Genomic DNA, 21,981 nt, shown 5'->3' on the forward strand with positions numbered 1-21,981 from the left:
TGAAGAAGGGGTGGAGAGAGGGAACGAGAGAGAGAGAGAGAGAGAGAGAAAGGGAGAGAAAAGGGCTGAGTTGCAGAGCTTGGCTAACATAGCGTGACTGAAGTTGAGTGAGGTGGTGTAGTCGCTGGCTGCCGTTTCTGGATTATGAAAGACGGAGATACAACACTTCTGTTCTAAACCCTGTAATGGTATTGTGTGTTTTAAATAACTTTATTACTATAGAATAAACGTTGAAATACATCTGAACTAGTCCTGAAGCCGTTTTCTGTATCTAGCTTTCACTTTTCTCATGTTTATGGCAAGTGAATTGTAATCTTGGGTCAGTAGACAAAATCCGCTTCATCTGTAAACATTGACTTGTTTATGAACAAGTTGTTGAAATGTCTTCTCATATATACTCTCAAAATGAGGCTTGGTGAGAAGACCTCTACTGAGTTTTGAACTAGTGTGACACATGTCCTCCTTGGAGCTGCTGCTGCTGCGGTGGCTGTGTCTGTGTTCCTCTTGGGCTAGATGCACGTCCACACTTAGATAGATTTGATGTCTGTTAGTGTGCAGTATGTCCAAACTCTTAGTCTTCTGCTAGTCGTGTTAGCCTGTGTTCTTTCTCCATATGTGTCCCCGTATCTCTTGCTGTAAGCGGAGTTTCACATGGACCTCTGTACCTAGCTGCATACAGGGAGGATCCAGACACCTGGATTCTTGTTTGTTTAATGATTTGTGAAGGGTGCTGTCTTGGGCGTGTTGGTGTTGTTATGAGTGGTAGTGAGGATACAGTCTTGTTCCGTGTCTTGGGTGAGAATATGTGTTTGTGTGTGGAGAAGGGGTAGATACTTTGTTGTGTTTATTTGAGGGAGTATGTGTGGTTGGTGGATCCATGACATTGTTTATCTCCTTGTGAGCCACACTTCCCTCTCTTCTGTGAAACATCAGGCCTAAACACAGCTAGTGTGGACATGTCCAGACCCTACCCTGGTATGAGCATGCATCAACCTCTTTTAAGGCTTTGTGGCTTCGTGGCATAGCTTGGCTTCTGTGCAATATTATTTTGCAATGATACACATTCTACACGCAGAACTGCACACTCATTTTAACGCATAGTGCAATGATGGATTTGGATGGCATGCCTACATAAACAGATAAGTGCAGATATTGATACCAAGGAGCCATATTGTTTTTATCTGTGCTTTTAGGAGTTTGCTTTGACTAAATGTGTGATAATGTAGATCAGTAGATAATGCCTTGTGTAGAAATAGGTCAGGTTTGATGTCATCTATCAAACCAAAACAACTGTGCACGGCTGTTTAACAGATGATGTCACCAAGTGTATGAGCTGGCAACCACCTTAAGATCAAGTGCTCTTTACTCATCTCAGCAACCAGCAGCATCATAGTTTCTATGAGTCGTAGTGGAGAGACCCTATGGCTTGTGTGGGCAGTAGCAGGGGCGGACTGGGACCAAAAATCGGCCCTGGCATATTTGGCCCAAGCGGCCCTCAAATCACTCGGGCACGCCTAATTAAATACAAAATCTTTGCATTACCCTTAAATACACTGTCATGGAGCACTGAAAGTGATGTAGGCCTCATTGGCTATCACTCTGACTGATCAGAGGTAGCCATGGAGCACATGATCTCCATATTCAAGTAGGCTATACAAGCAATTATTAAAGAGTTTCTGCTTGAATTCAAAGTATCATTTCAAATTATCCAATAGGTTACATTTAAACTATACAATGCTCAATTGACAGCAGCACCAAAACATTACTGAAGCCTATGTGTAAAGAGTTAAATTACCCAGATTGTCGTAGACATTATTTTAATTTATACCAGTTATTTATACCTGTAGGACAACTGAAACAACACAAAATAAACAGGGCTGTTGCTGGAAATATTTTATGTACCTACATTACTGGTACATTTTGGAACAATATAGCTACAAGCATTTTGGAACAGTATAGCATATTATATAGGTTATAGTTGACTGCATGACTTGACGTTTTGTAGCCTACATTTCTGTCAGTCTACACAGTCTTTTAGCCCATCTTTACTATGATAACCCTTCCAAGATAGAAACCTTATCTACTTTGAGAGACCAACCACCACCCATGCAATCGATGTTGAATTTTGGCCATCTGACGGAAACTGATTCAACTGAATCAATTAACGTCGATTTGACACTCTTTTGCTGTCCAGGTTTGCAAATCATTAATTTAGAAAATTTAAGTTGCGCTATTGTTATTATAATCACAGCACGACCTTACTATGTTATCATTACCATATCATTACATTATCGCAATTAATAAGTCATCATAATCATCATCGTCAGGCGTCAGCATTACATACATAGCCTACCTGCTCCACCACTGAGTTCTTATCATGCAGCCTCAACTAGGCTCGCTCGCACTCTCCACCACCTGCACTGTCCCTTTGTTCTGTATGCTTGCTTACATCCTCGTTGAAACTCAACGAACTTCAACATGTTGCTGACATTATGTCCCTCTGCTGTATGCTTGCTTACATCCTCGTTGAAACTCAACGAACTTCAACATGTTGCTGACATTATGTCCCTCTGCTGTATGCTTGCTTACATCCTCGTTGAAACTCAACGAACTTCAACATGTTGCTGACATTATGTCCCTCTGCTGTATGCTTGCTTACATCCTCGTTGAAACTCAACGAACTTCAACATGTTGCTGACATTATGTCCCTCTGCTGTATGCTTGCTTACATCCTCGTTGAAACTCAACGAACTTCAACATGTTGCTGACATTATGTCCCTCTGCTGTATGCTTGCTTACATCCTCGTTGAAACTCAACGAACTTCAACATGTTGCTGACATTATGTCCCTCTGCTGTATGCTTGCTTACATCCTCGTTGAAACTCAACGAACTTCAACATGTTGCTGACATTATGTCCCTCTGCTGTATGCTTGCTTACATCCTCGTTGAAACTCAACGAACTTCAACATGTGTCCCTCTGCTGTATGCTTGCTTACATCCTCGTTGAAACTCAACGAACTTTAACATGTTGCTGACATTATGTCCCTCTGCTGTATGCTTGCTTACATCCTCGTTGAAACTCAACGAACTTCAACATGTTGCTGACATATGCTAGCCTACTTGCAATATTGTATTTTTGAAGCTTCTACATTGGTGTTAATTTTGCACAATTGTCACTAGGCCTACCGGCAACCGCCGCAATTTGTGATAATGATAAATATTGATTATTTGACCCCAAAACGGCTGTTGGCTTTATTACAATGTGTCACCAATGTGTATATAGGAGAAGTTTATCTCATTTTGTATGCTCTCACGGGTTCAGTGTTTGACCGGGGAACAGACAGAGGCTAGTAGCAGTTAGAATTGCTGATCTTATAGTGACCAGTGCTTTGCTCGGACTGTAGCCGTGGCTCTTCAGTGTATATTCTATGCAGTGGGGTGTTCTGTTTCTCTGTGATCTCGGTGATGCTCTTTTTCCCTCCCATGCAGGCTTGAGTCAATAAGATAACCACTAGTCTACTACTACCTGTGCAGCGCTGCAAATGCACAAATACTGGCCAAACTGCTTTATTTCTGGCAAGCAAACAAAGGGGCCTGGAAATAGCCACGGCTAAAAATAGGAGCTGTTGTCACCAGCTGGTGCAGCTCTGAACCCCCACGTGAGCGAGACAAAAGGTGCCCAGCTGAAGAGGCAGGTTAATTGCTTTGTCAGACACACCCTCAGGCCAGAGTCTGAATGCCTTAATGTGCTAGGTTTTCACGATGGTTCATACGGTGATTTCATTTCTATATCTGTGAGGTGCTTCAGACAAAAGTACAGGTAAAGCCAGGTCCCAATACCATGACCGTGGTGTTGTTGCCACCTTACTGACTGGTGTTACTGGTTAGGTGTAGTGGTATGCTATTGTCAGTGAACTTTTAAAAGCATGTTGCTATATGGGATGAAATGGTACGGTATCCATTCATCCATTTGAATGAATTCTAATCAAAATTGAACACCCTTGTTTACAAAGCCCAATAGCGCTAGCCTGTGAATGATGATTGGTATGGGGGTTACAAGATATATTACAATTGTAGCACAGAGATCAGCCTACCGTTGCAATTTTTCTTTGGCTAAACAGCTTAACTTTTTGAAAGAAGATTAGTCTTAGAGCGGGTTGTACACTTGTTGATGATCTATCTGTTCTGGATATGAGTGCACGCTAAGCATGGCAGACAACAGATTGACAAATGGACTGTTTGTTCCCCTAAAACAAACAGGGCAACAAGACATGGAGTCAGGAAAAGTGTTAATGCTCATCCTGAACCACAAACCTATGATGATGGTTAGAAAAAACATAATGGGTACATACTTGTTGCTGTTGCTGATGCAGGCCTATAAATGAGCTCCATGGTGTGGTGGTGCCTGCTGGAGGTCTATAAATAGTTTGTTTTATCACCTTGGGATCTACTGTCTCCCTGTGTCTCCAGCTATATGGTTAGACAGGCAGCATGTTGATTATGCTAGATGCATTTTTTTATATTCCTGGTGACATTTTGATAGGATATGTGCAGGTTACATGGATAAACACAACACAAATGGGCATACAGTATGTGTATGTGTGTCTGTGTGTGGATGCATGTATGTCTACGGTATGGATAGATGCTAATACAGTGTAATTAATTTCATTGTAAATAAGACACATTCTCTGAGCTCATATTACGTTTATAGGCCTGGGATGATGCATATCTGAATGATCTCATGATGATTCATAGTGATTTTGACAACTATGAAATCTAAGCCTTTTCTGAGTACCTCAGAAAAACCTCAGCTTTTTAAGGACTTATTTATATGATGATGCATGCATGCGTGTGTAGCGGTATCTGAAAAGTGCTTCAAACTTGACCAAACTTGACATGAATTGAATTCTCCTGACGTAATGCATCCATGGAACACTAATGACTGGAGGGTGACAGTAATCCTCATCCTCAATGGTTACTGAATTGCCCTACTCTTGTTATGGCCAGCCCAGCCCAGCCCGAAGATCTTACCTAGTGAAAATTAGAACCAGTTACTGGCTTTTCTCACTGAATGAAAAGATCAGCTCAAGGGAAAGTCAGTTGCTAGGTAAAGAGTATCTTACCACAACACAACACAACACAACACAACACAACACAACACAACACAACACAACACAACACAACACAACACAACACAACACAACACAACACAACACAACACAACACAACACAACACAACACAACACAACACAACACAACACAACACAACACAACACAACACAACACAACACAACACAACACAACACAACACAACACAACACAACACAACACAACACAACACAACACAACACAACACAACACAACACAACACAACACAACACAACACAACACTCTTATGTAAGAATGTGAATGCATCACTGAAATATCACTGAAAGCTAATATTAAAAGAGGATCCAGAATAGCCCGTGCTTCCTTGAAATGCAGACCAAGTCAAGTGAGCTGTGCGCTTTTGGTGGTCATGCGTCACCTGTGGGTTGTGTCCCATATGGTTCCCTCAGGACGTTTTGTGCTGTTGTTCACCTCTCATGTGGCCCTGCCTGTGCTGTTGTTCTTGATCATTGGTTCATTAGGAGCAGGTAGCCCATGTGAAGAAGCCTTGACATGCAGCTGCTCCTGCAGCAGAGGGAGAATGAGTCTGAATGGGGGCTCCCTGGCCTGTGGGATTCTCATTCTGTGACTTGGTGTGTTGGTGTGATAACTGCATGGTCTTGATTTAGTTGGACACCGTTGTGGGCTCTTGAGGAGAGAGATGGAGAGTGGGTTTGGGAAATGACCTCAAGCTGGACCCAAACCTCATAGGCACTAGACCCGTATGTGGTAGAGGGTGCCGACACCACTGCTGCGCTACAGCTCCCCCCAGTAAAACTGACCTCATCTCTGCCTTTGCTGGTCAATTAAATCTAGGTATGACCATTTTTTTTAGATTATTAAGTTGGAATAAAAATAAGTATTATTAGGAAAACCATTATGTTTTCATTTAGTTTCAGGGTGCCCAACAGAGCCCAGTATTGCAGAGCAAACACACAGGTAGTGTGCCAAAGAAGGAATGCCCACATTAGCATACAGACATTTGGATCCAAAAACACTGAGAAGTAGTTAAGATTCAGAAGACTCCGGTCACTAAGACCAACAACCAAAAATGACGGTGTTCATCATTTCCACATTACAATGTTTTAGGGTGGGAATGCAAAAACAGAATCACTTATATATATTGCAATTAAATAATGTGGGGCTTGTAAGGGATGCACTAATACCACCAGTCAACTGAAATGACCCATTCATTGCCTAATTCCTGTCTACACAAAGGTGTCATACAGATCCATAGATCTATTTTTAAAAATGGAAGGACGCTTGGTGAGTGGGTAGCATATTCCATTATTATTTGATTTGTGGCCTGTCATATGTATTATTAATTAATTTACCCTTTTATTTGTTGGTGGAATGCTATCTTGTGCTTGTCTCCTCACCTGAACACACCTGTCACTCACAATAGAGTCTGCAGCTTAGCTTAGCAGTTCTCACTTTTTTGTAAATAGGATTTAGGAAAAAGCTTCTAGTTATAAACTTTTAGTGTGACAGGAATACTCTGTAAAGTGCCTCGTGCCTTCCAAAATTTGTGCATTTGATCTTCTAATCGCCACATTTGCACACTAGTTGTGCCTCAGTGAGTATGACATAACACTGCTGATAGCATCTTGCGATGAGCAATTGCAGAAAAAGATCACAGATAACATTCACCAGAGTTAAATGACTACACTATTGAGGTAAACATGTGCTCTGGAAGTTTTCATTATTCAGAAACGTTGAAACTTAAAGGGCAAAGAAATGACTAAAGAAAAGTGACATTTGACTGGCAGTGTTTCTGCCTGGTGACTAGGAGCATCATGTGTCCCTGCCACTGCTCATGCTGTCCCCCTCTATTAGCTCACCATGGAAACAAGGCTGGGAACAGGCGGATGCTTTCCAGACAGTTAAGCCTCTGACGCCCGTCTCTCGGCCCTCGTGTCCTACTCTTTAGAGCGGCAGGATTGTGAGGGAATCCTGTCTGGTTCTCTGCAGGAATGCAGTAGGATGTGGGCTAGAACGGTCTAGAACGGTCTTTACCTTCTGTGCCAAATGGCTCAAGAGTTGTGAAACTGAAAAGCAAGCGAGACTTTGACTCTGCGAGAGCGGATGTGTTGTATAGATGTGTTGCTCGTGCCCCGTCGTTGCTGCTGCCCCGGAGGGCTATGCGGCAGGTGAGAGACGCCAGGTGGACTATGTCACTCCAATTCTGTAGTCTAGAGCAGCGGTCCCCAACCACTGGGCCGCGGGACATTCCTAACCGGGCCGTAGCCTACGACATGAGTTTTAAAAAAATGCATGCAAACTAAACTCAATTTAATTCGCAATAATGTCACGTTTTTACATAGCATAGGACTATATGGAGTTGTTTGATTGCACGCATGTTTGCATTTTGCAAGGTCTATTTTCTTACGTCTGTCTGTCCCGCCTTCAACACTTTACATATTGCCTTCAGCGCTGTGCAGCCTCAGGTCAGCTCACTTCACTTAATTAGTTCTTGGCGAACAGTAGTGTCACACGAAGTTAGCTAAACTGCTAGAATGAGCAACAAAAAACAAGCATCTTTAGCAGGCCACTGGCCAGAGTGTTCGAGAGCCGCTGCAGAGATTTCTTACAGAAAAAAAGTCACCGTTAGCTGCACATTTTAGTGATGAGGACTGGGTGTCAAAACTCGCTTACCTGTGTGGCATATTCGGGTTGCTTAATGACCTCAGCCTGTCACTCCAGGGGAGAATGACGACTGTCTTTAAACTGGCAGATAAAGTCGCTGCATTTAAAGCCAAGCTTGATTTGTGGGGATGAATGGGGACGGGATGTATTTGATATGTTCCAAACAGTAGTGGGGGTTTTGGGAGAGACTGAGGCAGGGCCCTTTCTCTCGCAGCTGGTGCGCGATCACCTTGTTGCGCTTTCAAATGAGTTTGAGCGTTGCTACTTCCCATCCTCCAAAGATCCACGGCAAACCAATGAGTGGGTCCGCAACTAGGGTTGGGTATCGTTTCAATTTGAACGATTCCGATTCCAATTCCGATTTCTTATTTCGATTCCGGTTCCTAACGATTCTCGATTCCAATTTTTTTTAAAGGCAGGGTCAAAAAAAGTTTAGGATATTTTAAATGAGCTAGCTAACCAACGGTCTTTCTCAGGGTATCTGCACATTTTCCAAGTGCAAATTTAAAGACTTTTAAAGACCTTTTCAAGACATCTAAATGAAAATTAAGACTATACCACGGCAAAAAGATATATAAGACTGTTTAATGCAATAGTTTTTTTTTCCTACTAATTTTAACCCCCACCCCATTTTGGATGTCTACAGAAGTTACCAAAAATATTTTGGCGAAAGAAAATAATTGTGTGTGAATTACCTTCACAGCTATAAATGCCCAATTTTAGGGTCTGGACTGCTTGCTTTTGAAGCTGGCTGTACTGTACATATTTGGTTTTGCTTACTGCTGAGGCTGTTCTTCACCTGTGTCTGTAGTAGCCTAGGGCTACTTGCCAAAGACATGTGCACTGGACTGGATTCCCTTAAATATTTTTTTCAAAGTTAACTAAGCTATTTACATATTTTAATAAGCCTACTTTATATAATTTACTATGTGCATCTATTGTCCATATGCAGCACAGCAAATTAAAGTTAATCCACTACTTTACATTTTGCATACCAGTTGTATCTAAACCAACCAAAGCTTGACTGAAACATTGTAAAACCATTGACTTGTTTTAAATTAATTAAGAGACAGGTCCTCTTCGCATGATCCTGCTGAAAACTGCTGGTTTCATCTCAAGCACGCACGTTATGAACGCACGTATTTTTATGTAGCAGTCGCCGACATTCAAAGCATATGCGGTTATATTTCACAACTTTTGCTAAGTAGGCCTAGCCTACTGGGAAACGCTGGCAAGCAAGCTGCTGGCAGATATTACAGGTAGGCTATTATAACTTAAGACAGATATTTTCTTCCCTAGGCTAGGCCAGCAACACACGCTGGAAAGATGCAAACAGATCAACTTAACATACCGGTATACAGTATTTCCTCCTGATTGCGAAGAACTGCACATAATTTCACCAGCAGTCTTCGCGTCCATAGTTTGTGAAACGATGCTGCGTCCGAGCAAAGACTTTAGATGCCAAGCGCAACTCCAAAAAGGAGAACAAATAAACGTCCGGCTTGAGGCTGCGCCGGACGCCGGACAGGGCTTTTAAAATCCATATGTCCGGCCTAAATTCGAACATATGGCCAACCTATCGCTAACTGGCTTACCAACTCTTTCTCCCGCTCATTCTACCGTAGGCTCCCTCATTCCACGTAGGCTACCCTGTCTATCTCTCAGGCCTCAGCTACACCACGAAAACGCCAGGCATATTATTTTGTACATAGGCCTACTGTATTATTACCGTTTTCACACCTTTAACCAAACCCGTGAAAAACATCTTCACTCTGCAACCACTACACTTCCTCCCATAGCCTAATAGCCTATCACGTATACAATTGCGTTTTAAATACACGAAACTGGATGGAGACATCACTCGCTCTCTTGCACTCGCTGGCGGTCCCATACGCACATTTAATACCTCTCTTTCGAAAATTCAGTTGTAGCCTATTTAAGACTTTTTAAGGATCCTCGGGAACCCTGCTTTCTGAATGAAATAGTCTGACCTTCTCCATGAATTTTAATTCTATTAACTATGCGCTTCTTCGTTGGTGTTCAGACGTTTCTTCTTCCTGTCGGCAGACTGGGAATCGAAAGTAGGAATCGAAATTTAAACTTTTGAACGATTCCGGGAAAATCGCAAAGATAGTCCCGGTTCCAACCAATACTCGATATTCGATACCCAAGCCTATCCGCAACCCATTTGTCAATATCCCGAATAGTCCTAACTTGTCAGCGCAGGAGGAAGAGCAGTTGATCGAAATTGCAAATGACGGTGGTCTTAAGAGTGTGTATGAGGAAACCTCTCTGGCGGGTTTTTGGATCTAAACCAAAGCAGAATATCCCGAGATAGCCGTAAAAGCGCTGAAAACGTTTCCCACCACGTATCTATGCGAGGCCGGGTTTTCTGCAATGACTGCAACTAAGACCAAATTGCGCAATCGACTGGACATTTCAAACACACTGAGGGTGTCACTGTCTTCCATCACCCCCAGATGGAACCTTCTTGTTGCAGGGAAACAAGTCCACAGACAAGGTAGAATATGTTGCATGATTTTATGAAAGTACAATGTATTGCGACATCAGATGCAAGTCACATTTGTAGTTTCTTATGCGTCATTCCATCGAACTACAGATCCGCTACCCTTTCTGGCAAACTTACATAGTGCGGTTATAGCCGATAGAGGGCCGCGAAGCGAATGCAGAAGTGCTGTTCACCCTGTTACGATGAACCACTGAAAAGATTTTGGAAACATTATTTTAAGGTAGAAAAAACTCTTTGGTGTTGCTTTAAGAGTTCGTTACCTTCACTGTTCATACATAACTGGAGCTAGTTCTTTTCAAGTAGGCTAATGCATGCACAACACATATGAAACATGGAACCCCCGAATATCCCCCCCCCCCCCCGCCCCTCGCCCCGGACCATGAAAAAAAATGGGAATCAAACCGGTCCATGGTACATAAAATGTTGGGGACCCCTGGTCTAGAGGCCATAAAAGTAGGGCTGGGACTGATTGCTTTTTCCACTGCTGTTTTCCCTGGATGTGTCCTATTTGTCCTGGTGTTCAGGTTTAGTGACATGGTGACGTGTAAAACACTAGTGTTGTTGTACAGTTCTTTTTTAGAAATGGATGCCTGGAAATGGATAACTGGTTTGAAATATTTTAAGTGGTGTGTTTTACATCATAAAATTAAGTCTCCAGTTCAGACTGACAAGGCCAAAATGTCACCAAGAGAAAGGAGTTCTCTTTCTCTCTGAAACTCTAACACATGTGCTGATGTGATGGGCCATTGAGTGATTCCATTCCAACGTCCACTTCTGATGTGCGAGCTTAATACCAGGACAGCCTGTAATGCTAGACTACTACTACAGCAATACAGGGAGGATTTCAGGACGATCTGTAAATAAGCACATTGTGAGGTTGTCTACCACTACAATGCTTCTTCGTGGTTAGGGAATAGTCTCGGTCCCAGCTGGTACACTCCCAGAGCATTTGTGCTTGTGGTGATCTCATGTGGAAGGAGGGGATGCTGGGTAGTTAAGCACGCTCCCCTGAACCGCAGTCTTGTCCTTCTGGGAAGTGCACACTCATTCCTCGTGATCCTGCCACTACCAGAGAATGTGAAGCTCCAGATTGTGGTTTGACTCACCCCATTCAGAGAGAGGGCAGGGATGGTTTAGACAAAAGAGTGCATTTGCTGAATTCCATTCACTCGTCCATGTTTCCTGCTGTTCTTGTGTGTGTGTGTGTGCGTGTCCTGCAGTCCTTGTGTGTGTGTGTGTGTGTGTGTGTGTGTGTGTGTTTGTGTGTGTCTTTAGGTGGTAGTCTTCATTTATGCTCACATGACTGCATTTTTCATTTGTTTGTTTATTTGTTTGGATAGCATTAGTATGTCTCACTCCTAGTCCTCTCTACACCTCCTCTTCTAAACTGCTTTCTCTCTACCTCTTCACCACACTCCCTCTCTTATTTTTCTTTTCACCCGTTTCTTTCTTTCTTTCTTTCTTTCTTTCTTTTATTTTTTACTTCTTCTTTTGCTAGCTCCATGCTTGTTTCCATCACTGTCAAACGGGCCATTCTGTTTTTCTTTCTATCTAATTTTCTGTACCTCTCTTTCTTCTCATTCTTCTCGCTTCCCTGATACCCATTTACTCTCTTCTTTCCTCATGTCACCTACAGACAGTTCCTGTGACGCTGTCTCTGGATGCGCTGCTGCAGATGTCTACCTGCCAGGTGCACGACACCATGAAGAGGCTGGGCTCCAGCTCCGACGAGTGCTCCCACATCACTGCTGCCCTCTCCTGTCTGAAAAGCACTACTGAGCGAGGTCAGACAAACTGCCCAGCGCCACACACAATAGGGCTAGGGACTACACGCCTGTGTAAATTAAACCCTAGGGCTAGGGACTACACCCCTGTGTAAATTAAAGTTTAAAGCAAGTTTGCAGTCGTCTGAGAACGGAGGAAGAATTGATCTCTACTCCTCTCTCCTTTAAAATCCTATTCAAGTGTGGCACTTGCCTTGAGGGGGTTATTTTTACTTTCCAGGTGTTATTATACATTTCTACAAAAATATATGTATATTTATATGTAGATCTGTAACCCATTGAGCATTCTCAAACATGTCTCCAAACCCATTGTTTTTTGTTGCCTTTTAAAAGTACATGTGGGTAGACCTGGAATTGTATTGAAATACTCATGACTTAACGTTACCAACTAGGGTAACAGGCTCAATTCAGATTCATGAGGGCAATGGCCAGTCATGTTGATGATCTAAATGTTCTGGTTGGACTCAAGGATCATAGTGTCTGTTGTGGACCTGAGGTAATATAAAGTATAGTTTTTAAGTCAAAGCTGGTTTCCTTCCTTATCCGATAGGAGAAGAGTTGAGAGAGGACGGAATTCCGTGGATCTCAGAACCCGTGCTACAGGACAACGGCTCCCCGACTCCCACAGACCAAGTCCTGTGTCCCTCTGTGGGGCAGAATGTAGCCCTCACGCCTCACAGGTCTACGCCTGGCGCCGTAAGCCCATGCACCCCCACCCTCACCATGACCCCCTGCCCCCCACCCCCTGGACACGGACGCTCCATTTCAGTGTCAGCTGTGCCCTTGTGTGACGGCCAGGACGCTCAGGGTGACTATTACCCCTTCTCGCGGATGGGCCGCATCCACAGCAGTGCTGCCACCCCGCCCATCACGCCCCCCTCCATGAGAAGATGCCAGCTGAGGACCCCGCGGACTCCCCCGCCCCCCTCCCGCAACCGGCTGGCCCAGCTCCTGCCCAACATCACCCTGACCCGCAGCAAGAGCCACGAGTCCCAGCTAGCCAACCGCATTGAGGAGCCCACCAGCAAGTAGGTGTTCAATGAGATGACTGTGTGTGTGTGTGTGTGTGTGTGTGTGTGTGTGTGTGTGTGTGTGTGTGTGTGTGTGTGTGTGTGTGTGTGTGTGTGTGTGTGTGTGTGTGTCGGTCTGTGTGTGCATGAGTGTGTGATTATGGTGGTGTTTTTCCCAGGAAGCCTCCCCACCTGCGCTGCCGTTTGACTTCCTGTTACTGCTACAGGATGCCATGCTCAGTAATAGAGGATCACGGTGTGGAATGCTGCATGTCAGATATTCCGCTGGGCAATTGTAAGGGCACCCGAGCCTATTGTGCACTTGACAAAGGAAGCATCTTATTTTTGCACCTTGGTTTCTCTCAACTGCATTGAGCATGTGTGCTGATCCAAACGAGCCGTGTGTGACCTATGAAAGGTTCAGCTCGGGTAACAGAATGAAGGGAATATTGTGCTGAGCGCAGTCTTCAGCTGGACTCCATGGCTGCATTCCTTGGAGGTGCTCCATGTCAAATGGAGCAGGCGTTAACCTCTTTCCTCTCTCCACTGACTTTCCTTATCTCTCTTCCCCTTTCCTCTGTGTTCCTTTCTCTTCCCTCTCCCGCGCTATCTTCTTTTTCTTCTCACTATCTGTCTTCCTCTCTACTTATGCCCCCCCCCCCCTCTTTTCTATTTCTCGAACATAGTCATGGTGCGGTCAGGCGTGACCTCAGACTAGCTGGCGTCCAGACCTCGGGACGTTCCAGAATCTTTGTGTAGCCAAGCCAAATAACATAAGCAGGAATCTTGTGGGCCTCTACAGGCTCCATACCCCCTCTATTAACTGGCCGTATTTCCCCTCACTGACCCCTTCTGATTTGTGGCTGTCTGTGGAAATAGATGTGGATTTCCACTGTTATGTCCAGCTTTTCTGTATAATGTGTTTCCTGTGCTTCCCAGCGGCTGGGTGCATGGTAGACCCAAAATTCTGTAGAATATCAAAGTTAGGGACAAGTCTGTGTGACCCCTTATGATGGTTGCCCGTAGCATTTCAGCTCTGAGATTTAGGAAATGCTCTTTGTTCCCATTCTCTCCACTGACTTATTTATGTTTCTGCTCAAATCAAGCATCTAACAAATATGTGTGAACATTTGGACTGCCAAAGAACACTAACACTGGGTAAAGTTTAGACTGTCTTTGCCATCTTTGTTGAATGGTTTTTTAATGCTGTGTGAGGGTGATCTATGAGGTTTTGAACATTGTGTGATGTTTGTGTGAGTGAGCAGTGTGTGCATGTGGTTTGTGTTTGCTGGGGGCCTCTCGAAAGGGCTGACCACAGCTGAACTGACGTTGTCCTCATCTTCCCCTTTGAGGAGCGGGAAGAAGAGCAAGCTACCCCTGAACATGCAGATCAACGGCGGCGGCGGGCTGGAGGACTCCCCGTCTCGCTCCCCACTGCTCCCAGTTCACAGTCCCTACATCCTGCCAGGAACCCCGGGGCTCCTAGAGGATGCGGTCCTCAAAAGTGAGTTAAACACACACACACACACACACACACACACACACACACACACACACACACACACAGAGGCTTTTAAAGAGCTCAACATAGACATCCAGTTTCCCGTGCATAGATGGAGCCTATTCCTTATTCCTGGACTAAAAGCTTTTATCAATGGAAATGTTTTCTTTTAGTCCAGGACTAGGCTTAATCCATGTACGGGAAGCTGGCCCAGAGTGCCTTAACCTCTCCATTCCTGTTTCAAATGGCAGATATCTGCTGACTCAGTACCGCTGTTTCTCTCCATCAGTTCTCTCTGTTCATGTCTTTTTCCACAGATAATTTGCTAATACACCGGAGCTCCCCACAGACTGTTAGGAGGGATTTTGGCCTTCCAGTCACACACAGGTTGGGAACTAGCATGGAAGCACTTGACCTGACACTAACACATCAGACCTATACTGAACCACATGACCTGACACTAGTACACCAGACCTATACTAAACCACATGATCTGACACTAGCACACCAGACCTATACTGAACCACATGACCTGACACTAGTACACCAGACCTATACTAAACCACATGATCTGACACTAGCACACCAGACCTATACTGAACCACATGATCTGACACTAGCACACCAGACCTATACTGAACCATATGACCTGACACTAGCACACCAGACCTAGACTCAATCACTTGACAGGATCAAGAACAAAAACATGCATGCAAAAATACTAAGTTAGGTATTACCATTTAGTCTTTTGTGTTCTTTTCACAAGGTTCTCAACCAAGTCCTGGCTGTCACAGGTGTGTCAGGTGTGTCAGAAGAACATGATGTTTGGCGTGAAATGTAAACACTGCAAGTGAGTAGCAAACACCACCCCGTCAACCTCATCATTTTGGTTTGTATTTACTGTATTTAACAGTGACCTTTCCTGTGCTTAGGTTAAAATGTCACAACAAATGCACAAAGGAGGCCCCACCATGTCACCTACCTTTCCTTCCATGTAAGTTTGCCCCATTAAATATGAAACAGTGTGAATGGGCAGATGTAACTGCCTTCTATGGATATCACTTTCGGGTCATTCCAAGTGAAAACAGCCAAAATCGGGGTATCATGTACATGGTACCTCTCAGATTTTGCTGAAAAGCGGTGAAAATATGCCTTATGTTACCAAACGAGGGAATCTGAAGTTTCAGGTCAATATCTCAAATGGTTTGCCCGTGGCGTCCATTTGAATTTCGGGTGCCAAGGCCGTAATTGACACATTGGAATTTCACATTTCATCTTTTGCCATTTTTGGAAGCCCATAACGTCTGTTCTAATAGTGGTAGAAGGCTGGAAACTGGTGTGGTAGTTCATTGTAGTCTGTACTACACAATTCTGCAGAATCAACATTCCTTACTGTTTGGGTGAGAGGTGGTTCACCAAAGTCCTAAAAAATGTTGACGGCATATGTGATTTTTCACTTTTTGGGTGGCCTTAGCACCACAATTAATGATGATCATATTTATTCTAAACAGGATTATTTGTTATATGTGGGAACCTTGTTCTTGCCAAAATGAATTTGAAGGGTATGGTACCACTGGCGGGGGTTTTATGGGGGTCCAAAAACCCTCTCCGGCAGAGGTGACTTTTAGAACCCCATATTTGGACCCCCAAATGACCATGTGGGCACTTGATGATCCTAATGGGATTTATACCAGATAAAGATACATATTTGTTCTTTCTTTTAATGAAAGAACATTTTTGACTATGAAGCTCCATAATATGAATTTTATTCTTCATAATGCACCATTTTGGACATTGTTTCCTGAAGTCTGGAATGTAGATCAGAGAGAATTTAGTGATGATAAAGCATGAAAATAATGGAAATAACTTAGTATTATGCTCAGTGAGTTACGCCTCAGACAAAACAATCAGTGGAACACGATCGCATCATTGCTTGATAACAATTTTCAAAAATAATATACAGATGAAAATATCACAGGATACAATATTCACAGATGTCGATGCCGGATAACGATCGGATTCAGAACACTTGGATACAGAACACACGGAGGCAGAACACTCGCAGTCAGATCGGCTACAAAACTAAATTTTCCAGCCAGGAAAATACATTGCCTGTATCTATGATGATGACTGGTTCATTGGAAACATTGTTGAACATCCAGATGAACATGGTGACGTTTTTTGTGAAATTCATGAAGTGTGTCAACAACATCCTCACATGACCATCGGACCAAAGACAGATCCCCTGTTGGGTGCCATTCCAACATATCATTTGTTGTGTCAGTGTGCCAGACATCTATGGACGCAGTGCTCGCCAATACAAACTTGACCAAAAGGACCATGACAAAATTATGCCACTGCTTCCACAATTTCTTGGATAATAGTTAAAGACACTATTCAGTTCAATTTTCAATTCAATTTTATTTGGAGAGTGACAGCGGCAAGGAAAAACTCTTACACTATGTAACATTCTTGTTATTTAGTTCTTACACTATGTAACATTCTTGTTATTTAGTTCTTACACTATGTAACATTCTTGTTATTTAGTTCTTTAAAAGTTTGATGGCGGGTCTCTTTCATGGGGGATAAGGGGTTAATCCGTGACAGTCTCAGTATTTAATTGTTTGCCATCACTGAGTATAATACTAAGTTATTTCCACTATTTTCATGCTTTATCATCACTAAATTCTCCCTGATCTACATTCCAGACTTCTGGAAACAATGTCCAAAATGGTGCATTATGAAGAATAAAATTCATATTATGGAGCTTCATAGTCAAAAATGTTCTTTCATTAAAAGAAAGAACAAATATGTATCTTTATCTGGTATAAATCCCATTAGGATCATCAAGTGCCCACATGGTCATTTGGGGGTCCAAATATGGGGTTCCAAAAAAATCACCTCTGCCGGAGAGGGTTTTTGGACCCCCATAAAACCCCCGCCAGTGGTACCATACCCTTCAAATTCATTTTGGCAATAGCAAGGTTCCCACATATAACAAATAATCCGGTTTAGAATAAATATGATCATTAATTGTGGTGCTAAGGCCACCAAAAAAGTGAAAAATCACACATGCCGTCAACATTTTTTAGGACTTTGGTGACCCACCTCTCACCCAAACAGTAAGGAATGTAGATTCTGCCTCCAGAATTGTGTAGTACAGACTACAATGAACTACCACACCAGTTTCCAGCCTTCCACCACTATTAGAACAGACGTTATGGGCTTCCAAAAATGGCAAAAGATGAAATGTGAAATTCCAATGTGTCAATTACGGCCGTGGCATCCGAAATTCAAATGGACGCCACGGGCAAACCGTTTGAGATATTGACCTGAAACTTCAGATTCCCTTGTTTGGTAACATAAGGCATATTTTCATCGCTTTTCAGCAAAATCTGAGAGGTGTCATGTACATGGGTGGCTGAGTTGGCGTGGAATGACCCTTTCCCATTCCTTTTTATGGATACATACTTCAACTCAGTCATTGCTCTGATCACAGATTCTAAAGGAGCTGTTGTAGCTCAAGCACTGAAGTTGCAATGTCCACTAATAGCATTCTGCTGCCTTCTCTTATTCCATCTACACACCAGAGCAGGAATCATTAGCCTGGTCCACAAACGTTGCTGTTTTGGAGACGTTTGTGATTAGGCAGAAGGTTCTAGTTTTAAACCAAAGCAAAGTAGTGCAAAGGCTTGGAATAACCCAGAATTTTTTTAGCCATCAAAAACCAGCCTTTTACACCTAGTTACTCCATTTAAATTAGTGAATAGTCCTTTACAATGTTCACAATGTCTACACCATATGTCTGCTCTAGCTTATTTGAATAGAAAATGAGTAAAAAAAGTCTTTGTAAAAAAAAAAACAAGAACATTTCTCAGTGATTCCAAATTGAAAACGTAGTGTGTATATGTACATTACTCACTACGTATATTTCCATATCCTGGGTTACATATTAAAGTTCTGTTGTTTGTTTTGCAGAAAAGCTTTTCATCTGCTGTGTTGATGATCAGTACCTTATATTATGGAGATGATCTATAAAGGATATCAAGTTTGCTGTGTTAATTGATGATCAGTACCATGTGTTATGGAGATGATCTATAAAGAATATCAAGTTTGAAACCAACTTCATCAAAGTCCATTACTCTTCCATTAGACAAAATCTCTTCTTTCAATTGTGTCCATTTCTGTCTCCTGTTCTGCAGTTTCAAAGATCAGAAGAACGGAGTCGGTTCCATCGGACATCAACAATCAAATTGATAGGACAGTTGAGATCCCCCTATTTGGCACTTTACCAAAGGCAATAACAAAAAAGGTAGCACAGACATTTGATCAAACTCACGGTGTTATTTAGCAGTTTAGCACGGCATTCCTTGCAAAGGACTGTTCAATCTCCACAGTCAGAATTTTTAGTATGTATTTTTAGTATGTATTGACAGCATCTATCATACACTTCTTTACAAGATTATTGTGCCATGTAGTAGCATATGATGATGAATTTCTTCAAAAGGGTACTAAAGAGTTTTCACAATTTTCAACATTGTGCCCCTCCCAAAAAAGTGCTAGCCACACATGTCATGGGGGTCTAGCCACGTTTTTGCTTTTCACTACCAATAACAAATGTTTTTGTCATTTCATAAATTCTTCTGCAAGATGTTTGTCAGCTTTGACAATAATGACACGGTGCAGAGCTAGACCTTGAATTGAGGGTTGGGGTTAGTGGTGACAGTTGAAGGGATTTGGTGTGTTTAGCTACAGATGCTCCTCCCTGTGTCCACTCCCGCAGGACCACCCTCCTGTGCTGAACCAGCAGTTGGACTCCAGCAGCAACCCCTCCTCCACCACCTCCTCCACCCCTTCCTCTCCGGCCAACTTCCCGAACGCCCACAACGCTACGCCACCCCCCAACCCTTCACCCAAAGGCCCCCGTGATGGAAGGTTCCACTTCCCAGGTAAGATGAATTGCTATGGAAATATGTGCATCTTTGCCGGAGAGCTTTCGGGTGCTCATGGCATCGCTGGTGCACTAGTGTGCTGCTGGACTGCAGTGTGCAGACTTTTTGCCCCTTACATAGAAAACATGAAATCCTTTATCATTCATTGTTTTTAAGTCTCCTGTATTTGCCTCTCACCTTTACCATGTGTGCAACCCAAATCCACCTCCCACACGTGCTATTTTACTTCCACTTCAGCTTGAGAGGAGTGAATGTGGTGAATGGGAGAGCATTGTTTGTGTTTGGTATTCTTTATAAGCACAAGGCTTGTTCTGTTTGTATATTTCAGTACTAAATCCTATGGAATCTCCTTCCTTTTCTCAGTTTTAGCTGCCTTTTTCCATTCCTTGACTGACACAAAATGGATAAATGGGTTTCTTCATTCATTATGTGGAATCAAATTAAACCTGAAGGGTGTAATGAGTGGGACTGACATTAATAATCATCTTCAACACCTCTTTTTAACATTGCTCTGTCTCTCCCTCTCTCCACCTCTCTTCATCTCTCTGGTTGATTTTTTCCCCTCCTACCCATTTGCACTGTTAGCTGCCTGCTACTTTCAGCATAGACAACAGTTTATCTTCCCTGGTGAGTTAACACTGCTCGCTGTGTGAGACTCTGTTCAAACATGCTCATGTTACTTCAGCTGCTGTCCTGTCCTGTCCGAGGGGCCCCATGCTGTGGACTGGCTTGCGCTTTTCTTTGTGAATTAAACAAGTCTGAATGTGTTACTGTCCCCTCTGGGAAAGAATGTGATTTTGGAGTGTGTGCTGAAATGTTAAATGGTGTGGCTGCTCCATCTAGTGGTTTAAAAAGGAACTAATCCTTGTTTGCTGTGCCTTTTGTGTGCTGTGCAAGTTCTTGTGCTCCCTGCTAGTCCTAAAGTAGTTGGGTGGTAAATACATTATCACAGTTAAATAAACATGGTCATGTTATGGAAGGCTCTTATGTCAATATTTTGTGTGGAGTAACACTCGAGTGTGTCTCTCCACAGATGTGTCCAATGCATCCTGCTCGGATAGCTACCACAACACTGGGTAAGAGACCACAGCTGTGTGCTCTACTGTTTGCGCTCGGTCCAAAACATTCCAAATGTTCACATCTGTCCCCCAAATCACGCAGTGGGTCATGATTGAGATGCTGACAGGGGCCAATGAGTTACAGTTATGCAGTGGAATGTGTTGTTGCTTTCCACAGTGAGTCGGAGCAGAGTGAAGTGGATCACGACCCGCAGCAGCAGCAGAGGCCACCGCAGGGAGAGGTAAGGAGCCCAGTATCAGAACCTCTCAGCTTTCAACCCAAGAATATTCAAATGCAAATGCAGGGGGGCAAAACTATAGTGCATACTGTACATGCCAATGTATTCAGCCATAATCCAGAATCATATGCAGAGAAAATGTGCAGAGTTTTATCGGACCTTTACATTACTGGAATGTAACCCCTTGTCCCTTTGGCAAGGTTCCATCCTCAATGGCCAGAATGGTCTGATAGCAGCTCTGCCTTAGAGGTGGTATATGTATATGGAGGAAGTGAAAGAACTGAAAGAGGATGTGTGTGTGGGGGGGGAGGCTATGGAAATACGACTGGCCCACTCACCTCTGTTATGTGCACATTACCCTGCTATGAGGGTGTTTGTGGATTTCTACATTTACAGAAGTGAGACTAAGGCAAGCATCACATTACTGCACAGCAACTCTACTCCTTAGGGTTCATATTCTGGCTTTATATTCAGTTATACACTCTGCATAATGCACTGTTTGTGATTTGATCCAGTATCATAGCAGTCTATCCAAACACCTTTAATTGGACTATTTATAAAGCTACAATTCTTTTGAATTGTAGCTCTAATGACTTTTAATTGGACAGTGAAAAAATCACTCATTTCCTCATAGTGCGTGGTATTCATTGCTCATGCAGTAATATTATTCAATAGCTGGAGCGTGTTCTGTTTGTACACATGACAGCATGACAAGGCAGGTGACTATGAGGAGCAAGAGGAGGAAGAGGAGCACGGGAACCCCGAGGGGAAGACGGAGAAGTGCGGCAGCGGCTCAGACGGCGAGCCCGACGGGGACGAGCTGGACGACCTGCCCAGCTCTCGCGGAGGGAGCAACTGGCGAGGGCCGATCTCCCGCAAGGCCAGCCAGACCAGCGTGTACCTGCAGGAGTGGGACATCCCCTTCGAGCAGCTGGAGCTCGGCGAGCTGATCGGGAAGGGCCGCTGGGGGAAGGTGCACCGCGGGCGCTGGCATGGAGAGGTGACCTGGACGTTGAGAATTACTAGTTTCTAGGACTACAGTAGTAGTAGTGATGGCTGTTAGATGCTGTTAGATGCTGATAGAGGCAGTCATAATGTGTGTATTATTTCTC

General features: G+C 43.4%; 1 protein-coding gene across 5 annotated transcripts in view; it reads left to right on the forward strand.

Annotated features, from left to right (window-relative positions):
* LOC143121516 (kinase suppressor of Ras 1-like) overlaps positions 1 to 21,981 on the forward strand; it is a 44,938-nt gene that overhangs the window by 18,517 nt on the left and 4,440 nt on the right. For 3 of the 5 annotated variants that reach the window (XM_076281909.1, XM_076281905.1, XM_076281908.1), the window contains 12 exons: positions 11,962 to 12,109; positions 12,660 to 13,137; positions 14,472 to 14,623; positions 14,938 to 15,007; positions 15,387 to 15,470; positions 15,553 to 15,614; positions 18,823 to 18,932; positions 19,404 to 19,569; positions 20,158 to 20,199; positions 20,606 to 20,648; positions 20,809 to 20,872; positions 21,576 to 21,869. In XM_076281909.1, coding sequence (XP_076138024.1) covers positions 11,962 to 12,109; positions 12,660 to 13,137; positions 14,472 to 14,623; positions 14,938 to 15,007; positions 15,387 to 15,470; positions 15,553 to 15,614; positions 18,823 to 18,932; positions 19,404 to 19,569; positions 20,158 to 20,199; positions 20,606 to 20,648; positions 20,809 to 20,872; positions 21,576 to 21,869 — 1,713 coding nt within the window. Of the gene's footprint in view, positions 1 to 39; positions 189 to 11,961; positions 12,110 to 12,659; positions 13,138 to 14,471; positions 14,624 to 14,937; positions 15,008 to 15,386; positions 15,471 to 15,552; positions 15,615 to 18,822; positions 18,933 to 19,403; positions 19,570 to 20,157; positions 20,200 to 20,605; positions 20,649 to 20,808; positions 20,873 to 21,575; positions 21,870 to 21,981 lie in introns of those variants that run through there. The other 2 variants (XM_076281907.1, XM_076281906.1) reach the window with 2 other exon arrangements.

Source organism: Alosa pseudoharengus, unplaced genomic scaffold (genome assembly GCF_046254945.1).
Source record: "Alosa pseudoharengus isolate Yale_2024_CS ecotype anadromous, Long Island Sound unplaced genomic scaffold, YU_APseudo_1.1 YU_APseudo_1.1_scf_13, whole genome shotgun sequence".
Taxonomy (NCBI): domain Eukaryota; kingdom Metazoa; phylum Chordata; class Actinopteri; order Clupeiformes; family Clupeidae; genus Alosa; species Alosa pseudoharengus.